The 8,101-nt window shown below is 42.8% G+C and overlaps 1 protein-coding gene across 2 annotated transcripts in view; it reads right to left on the bottom strand.

Moving 5' to 3' along the window:
• Nucleotides 1-995: 995 nt before the first annotated feature.
• LOC123749878 (serine/threonine-protein phosphatase 6 regulatory ankyrin repeat subunit C-like) overlaps nt 996-8,101 on the bottom strand; it is a 290,264-nt gene continuing 283,158 nt past the window's right edge. For both annotated transcript variants that reach the window (XM_069302551.1, XM_069302545.1), the window contains one exon: nt 996-7,518. In XM_069302551.1, the coding sequence (XP_069158652.1) occupies nt 5,716-7,518 (1,803 nt within the window). In that variant the 3' untranslated portion in view covers nt 996-5,715. The remainder of the gene's footprint in view (nt 7,519-8,101) is intronic.

Genomic DNA, 8,101 nt, shown 5'->3' with positions numbered 1-8,101 from the left:
TCGACCGCTTTGCCGCAGCCTGTTCCGCATTCGTCCTGACAATCAGCCTGAAGAAGACACAGGTGATGGGACAAGATGTCAATGAGCTACCCTGTATAAATATAGCAGACTATGTGCTGGAGGCAGTTCACGAGTTTGTGTACCTGGGCTCCACAATCTCAGACACCCTTTCCCTGGACACTGAGCTCAACAGGCGTATCGGGAAGGCCGCAACAACACTGGCCAGGCTCACAAAGCGCGTTTGAGAAAAGGCCAAACTGACAGTACACACCAAGGCACAAGTCTACATGGCATGTGTGGTGAGTACACTTCTCTACGGCTCGGAATCCTGGACCCTGCACTCTCGCCAGGAGAGACGGCTCAGTACCTTTCACATGCGGAACCTGAGACGCATCCTTGACATCACGTGGAAAGACCACGTCACCAACAACACTGTACTCGAGAGAACAGGAGTCCCTTCCATGTTCACTCTCCTGAAACAGAGACGCATGTAATGGCTGGGACATGTCACACGCATGGTCGATGGCCGCATTACCGAAGGACCTCTTGTATGGAGAACTGGCATCAGGAAGGAGACCCACCAGAAGACCTCAGCTGCGTTTCAAAGATGCCTGCAAACGCGACCTCAAGCAGATGAACATCGACATCAACACTTGGGAGGCAGCAGCTGCGGACAGGTCTGCCTGGAGATGTACAGTGCAGAAGGGACTCCAGCAATTCGAGGATGAACTGAAGAGGCAGGCGGAGGATAATAGGCTTCAGAGGAGGTCTCGACCACTGTCAGACGCACTCGCTTCGGCGTTTATCTGCGCTCGCTGCAGTCGAGACTGTCATTCTCGGGTTGGCCTTCACAGCCACAGCAGGCGCAGCATCCAACTAGACTACAACAACTAGACACCCAGGGCACAACTCCATAACCCTACGGGATTGACTGATGCATACTACATATATTTATATGACAGTGTCAGACCACGAAGGAAGAATTGAAACAGAAATTTCCTTAAGTACTTTCGTATATATAATAATACATCTTCAGAAGGGTGAGTTACATGTACATTGATTTGGACATATATAGGCAGGAGAGAGGTGAAGTGAGGTACAATGATAAATGTATGACTGGGAATGGATGGATATAAATAGGGGGCTGCATCTTATGGGCCAATAGACCCATAGGATGTATGTATGGCCCAATGGCCCAATGTAATGGCCCACTGTATGGGCCAATAGGCCCATACATTGATATTAATAAGAGAGCGGATATTTACACGGTATTAGGGAGAGCAAATGTGTATCAATGATCCTACTCAAATCACCCTTTAACTGATCATTCAAAAATTTATTTAAATTATACAAACTACTGCTAATGTCCAAATTACGTAATTTTGTACTCTGTATTAGAGCAGATTCAATTATGTTCCTATTGAAAGTACTTTTACAATTCATTACTAAAGAAGCCATCTCCCAATCAATTTGGTGAGAATCTTCTTGACAAATGAACAAACAAAGCATTAGACAATTGGCCATGTCTTACAGAGTATTTATATCGCGATATTCTACATTTCAAATCTTTAGATGTTTGCCCAACATTGAACCTATTACAATCTTTACAAGGTATTTTATAAATGACACAATTATCACTACGAGGACTGTGTCTAACTAAAGGTTTTCTAACAGTATTTTCGTAATTAAACAATACATGTATATCAAAAAATTTCAAGGCCTTGACAATATTTTCAAACCCAGAAATATATGGTAAACATTACACATTCTCTGGGCGAATTTTCTCACTGCATATATTATTATAATATGTACGACGTGCTTTGCTACGGCAAACTTCCAAAAAACTTAGTGGAAAACAAAGCTTGAGACCAATAGAATCAATAATCTTAAACTCTCCATCTACGAGTTCTGGACTAACAAGCCGAAGAACTCTTAGATACTTAGAGGACAAAATAGAATTGTTCACATTGTATCTTTGCCCTGAGAAATAATGAACATAAGATGTTCGTAGGTCTTGGCTTTCATCAGATGTTCATTATTTCTCAGGGCATAGATACAATGGGGAAAATAATTGTTTTCCTCTATGTATCTCTATGTATAACCTTCGGGTTGTTAGTCCAGAACTCTTAGATGAAGATTTTACAATTACTATTAATACATGTACCAGAATTACATATAAATTTATTATTTAAACTTAAATAAATTTTTTATTATATTTAAGGGAGCAATTTGTGTTACATATGTCAATATTAGCGAATTCACAGAACTAAATAATTTTCCTACGGGCTCACCATAGCCCGTGCTACTTGGAACATTTGGTCCAGGTAGCAAATCTAAAACAACAACAACAACTAAATTATAATTTGATCCTGGAGTAACACAATTTATAACAAATGCTTCAACAGCTGATAAATAACATTAAGAATATACATAATGTATTTTAGAGAATAATAAATGAATTAAGTATTTAAATTTGAAATTATTATTTGTTGAATTTGTAAGGAGATAAATAATGTTATAAAAGTGAATCTTAGCAAATTAATAACAAAATATTTATCTGATCTTTGAATATTTAAATGTGTTAAGAATGTTTCATACAACCATAAAATAACATATACAATTTTTCAAAGAATTTCACTTAAAGCACATAAATTTATTATTTAAACATGTAAAAACTGATATTTATATATAGGGAAGAAAATAGTTTCAGAAAAAAACATATATTATATAAATTATTAATTATTAATTATATATATAAATATTTTAACCATTTTTGGATTAAACGTTGGTAAAAGTCCCTTTTTCCACACTTGACATGCCCACAACACTCTGGAAACGTTGATAATAGTTTCAACAATCTTTTGTGTATGCTGGGCTGGTATCTTATTTACCAGATCTCCCAACACATTGTTGGAAGAATGATATTAATTGATTAATATATAGTTAATCCTTCCTGCATACTGGTCAGTCTTGCCTCATGTAACTGGATTAGTGAGATTCCGGACTTTCTTAATGATACTTCTCATAAGTTTCGAGTCTTTGGTGTTTTTAACTGGGAGTTAGTCTTAAGGGAGTGAATGGAGCCATCATAGAATTGTTTCCTTCACAGGTGAGTCATACATGACTGTTACTGCTCATTCTAGGCCAGACTGGTCGCTTGAAACAGTCACGGTGCCAAACACTGACTCTTTCAACTAATCTGAAACACTCTGATAGAAGGAGCAGCTAACTTTCCGCCCCCAAGGAATTGAAGAGTTTATGTGAGGGTATTGTCTTGTGTCGCGGTGTCCAGTACAACACTCACACAGTCCCCATGACAACAGTCACCATGACAACAGTCACCATGACAACAGTCACAATGACAACAGTCACCATGACAACAGTCACCATGACAACAGTCACCATGACAACAGTCCCCATGACAACAGTCACCATGACAACAGTCACCATGACAACAGTCACCATGACAACAGTCACCATGACAACAGTCCCCATGACAACAGTCACCATGACAACAGTCACCATGACAACAGTCCCCATGACAACAGTCACCATGACAACAGTCACCGTGACAACAGTCACCATGATCACAGTCACCATGATAACAGTCACCATGACAACAGTCACCATGACAACAGTCACCATGACAACAGTCCCTATGACAACAGTCACCATGACAACAGTCACCATGACAACAGTCACCGTGACAACAGTCACCATGACAACAGTCCCCATGACAACAGTCACCATGACAACAGTCCCCATGACAACAGTCACCATGACAACAGTCACCATGACAACAGTCCCCATGACAACAGCCCCCATGACAACAGTCACCATGACAACAGTCACCATGACAACAGTCACCATGACAACAGTCACCGTGACAACAGTCACCATGACAACAGTCACCGTGACAACAGTCACCATGACAACAGTCACCATGACAACAGTCACCATGACAACAGTCACCATGACAACAGTCACCATGACAAGTCACCATGACAACAGTCCCCATGACAACAGTCACCATGACAAGTCACCATGACAACAGTCACCATGACAACAGTCACCATGACAACAGTCACCATGACAACAGTCACCATGACAACAGTCACCATGACAACAGTCACCGTGACAACAGTCACCGTGACAACAGTCACCGTGACAACAGTCACCATGACAACAGTCACCATGACAACAGTCACCATGACAATAGTCACCATGACAACAGTCACCATGACAACAGTCACCATGACAACAGTCACCATGACAACAGTCACCATGACAACAGTCCCCGTGACAACAGTCACCATGACAACAGTCACCATGACAACAGTCACCATGACAACAGTCACCATGACAAGTCACCATGACAACAGTCACCATGACAACAGTCACCATGACAACAGTCACCATGACAACAGTCACCGTGACAACAGTCCCCATGACAACAGTCACCGTGACAACAGTCACCGTGACAACAGTCACCGTGACAACAGTCACCGTGACAACAGTCACCGTGACAACAGTCACCATGACAACAGTCACCATGACAACAGTCGCCATGACAACAGTCACCATGACAACAGTCACCATGACAACAGTCACCATGACAACAGTCACCATGACAACAGTCACCATGACAACAGTCACCATGACAACAGTCACCATGACAACAGTCACCATGACAACAGTCACCATGACAACAGTCACCATGACAACAGTCCCCATGACAACAGTCACCATGACAACAGTCCCCATGACAACAGTCACCATGACAACGGTCACCATGACAACAGTCACCATGACAACAGTCACCATGACAACAGTCCCCATGACAACAGTCACCATGACAACAGTCACCATGACAACAATCACCATGACAACAGTCACCATGACAACAATCACCATGACAACAGTCCCCATGACAACAGTCACCATGACAACAGTCCCCATGACAACAGTCCCCATGACAACAGTCACCATGACAACAGTCACCATGACAACAGTCACCATGACAACAGTCCCCATGACAACAGTCACCATGACAACAGTCACCATGACAACAGTCACCATGACAACAGTCACCATGACAACAGTCCCCATGACAACAGTCACCATGACAACAGTCACCATGACAACAGTCACCATGACAACAGTCACCATGACAACAGTCACCATGACAACAGTCACCATGACAACAGTCACCATGACAACAGTCACCATGACAACAGTCACCATGACAACAGTCACCATGACAACAGTCACCATGACAACAGTCACCATGACAACAGTCAACATGACAACAGTCACCATGACAACAGTCACCATGACAACAGTCACCATGACAACAGTCACCATGACAACAGTCACCATGACAACAGTCACCATGACAACAGTCACCATGACAACAGTCACCATGACAACAGTCACCATGACAACAGTCACCCTGACAACAGTCACCCTGACAACAATAATAACAGATAACAGGAGAGGACTTCCAGGGCCTAACAGAACCAGGTGGGATAAAACGTTAAATGAATTGATGTTGTTGAGGCGGAAGACCATTACTGTTCCTGACAATAATGATCCCATTGAGAGGTTCACCTTCCTTGTATATCCTTCTTGTCCTGTAAACACCTGCAAGATTAAGTGTTCTGTCAGCAGAAGATTCCCTGAGAAAACTACAGTCCTACAGCTTAAGTTACTGACTCAGTTGTTAAGGAAGCCCCATCTGAGTCCTAAGTAGCCTGTCTTAGGTTTTCCAGCTATCTTAGACAGAGTGTCAAGATAGCCAACAATTTCGGGAGCTCCTTCACCCATCTTGGGTTTTTCACAATCTCCACCGAAGTAGGCATTAACTTTGGCTGGCACGAGAGACTCGACACCAGTTGATGGATCAACCATCTCATGGCACATGTCTCTGAAGACAGACCTCACTAGGATCAATATGTCTTGCTCATGCCACTCCATTCCTTGCTCTCGCTTCCTTTGCAGCTGCCTCAGGAAGGAATTTTTGAGGCAGAATCCTGCAGGGGTCGGAACTTTCCAATAGCGGGAGTCCCACCAGGAAAACTGGTTCTTGACATGTCTGGGCATCCAAGGCTCAGCCTTCAAGCGGGAGAGGAGAGTCTTGCAGGTGAGAAACACCCGACGCTCCTGAGGCTCCAGCTGCTGCAGCACCTCCACCTCTGTCGCAGCCAGGCTACACCTCCACGACCCATCTTCTGTGTTGCTGAGCTGGATTATTTGTGAGGTGTCGGGTGTGAGGGGAGGTCTGCTGATCTTCTCAGGCCATGGCACCACCACCACTGGCACTAAGTCAACACTGACCAACAACAGCGGATACTCACTTCCCTGCCAGGCCAGTGACAGTGCCACACCCACCTGCGTCCTGGTCAGGCCAGGTGGCACTAGACTAAGACGCTCGTCACCAATGGTGTGGCTCTTCAGGCTCTCTCTCACTCTATCATAAAACTTTGTTACAAAATTATTCCCATGGAGACTAGAATTTTTCGTCTTTATTTTGACTTTTAACTTATGACCGCTGGCTAAGACTTCTTTCTCTGTTTGTTGTATAACTTTAACTCTGACTCCAGGAAGCTCCTGGAGAACAAAATTAACGTCGAACTCATCGGGACAATAGAGCCTTGTACCATCTGCAGCGCTCCCAGACAGTCTCAGTTCCCCTCTGAAAATTTCATCTGAAACCTTTTCTGTAATTTGTTGAAGTTCTTTTATTACTTCATTCTTGACCTCTTGTGCTTCACACATGGTGAAGTCAACCGTTGTCTTCTCTAAGTCTCTCACCAAGCTCCCCAAGTCAATACGGTAGAGAAGGTTCATTGCAGTTTTTGTTGGGTCATTATTTATGTGTTCAGTATTAGATGATGATTCAGGTTCACGTATATTGTACTTCAGGAGATACTGAGAGAAATGTCTACGGACTTCTTGTGGGGTAGTTCCCGCCCTGCAGGTAGGTTCAGGTTCTATAATAAATTCTGCTAAAAGTTCATGAACGTCATCATGAGCGAACATTGCAGCGAGGTGGGGAGGTGTGTGGCCGTATCTGTCAGGCAGGAGCGGCTGGGCACCAAGGCTCAGGAGGAGGAGGACGCAGCCTGACTTGCCATGAGCGGCCGCCTGGTGGAGGGCAGTGGTGGCAGCGGTGGGATCCACTAGTGTGTCTACAGCCAGGCCTCCCACCTTCACCAGGAGGTATATCAGCTGCTGCAGCCCACTTCGTGAGGCCACCAGGAGAGCCTGGGGTCCTGTGGACAACACCAGGAGAGCCTGGGGTCCTGTGGACAACACCAGGAGAGCCTGGGGTCCTGTGGACCACACTCGGGATCCTCTAGCTCCTGCTGTCTTCTTGGCCCGAGTAGTCTTCTTGAAGTAGCTAGTGAAGAGAATTTCCTGAACGTCCAGAATCTTTTGTACCTGTTTCTTGTCGATGGGGTGTGTTATCTTCTCCTGTAGGTCCTGCAGCTTGTTCCTTTCCTTGTTATAAATACTCTGTAAAATATGTTAGGTTATAATTACTCGTAATTATTATCACAACATTTTAATACATTGAACATTGCAAAACATTGGTTTCTAATATAATATATATATATATATATAAACAATAGATGTTAAAAAAAATATATATAAAATTAAATGAAAAATATTATAATAATAATGGCTCTTGCAGATTTTTTAAACTATTGCTGTAAGGATGTTGTTGAAGAAGCCGAAATGCCTCACAAAGAATTGTTAATGTCATTTTTATCTTATACACTGATAGATACATGAATTATTACATATATGATATGCAATTTGTATACTTTAGACCAAAATAACTTTGCAGTCTCATCTTACCAAAAGATACCAATTATTCGTCAATACTGCCAAAATATAATATTTAAATAGGTTATTATAAAATATTGATGGTGTTGTAACATAACCGAAAATAGATAAAAACGCATAGAGTGGGGAGGAGTGAGGTTGAGGGGAGGAGTGAGGAAGAGTGGTCAGGTGAAAGGGAAAGTTTACAATGAGAGAAAATGGATTAGAGTACTTTAATTAGATAAGAGGTAGATAGGAAGAGTAGATAGTA

The sequence above is a fragment of the Procambarus clarkii genome, chromosome 5, assembly GCF_040958095.1.
Source record: "Procambarus clarkii isolate CNS0578487 chromosome 5, FALCON_Pclarkii_2.0, whole genome shotgun sequence".
NCBI classification, from domain to species: Eukaryota; Metazoa; Arthropoda; class Malacostraca; order Decapoda; family Cambaridae; genus Procambarus; species Procambarus clarkii.
Note: the sequence above shows the minus strand (reverse complement) of the source record. Positions and strands in the feature narration are given on the sequence as shown.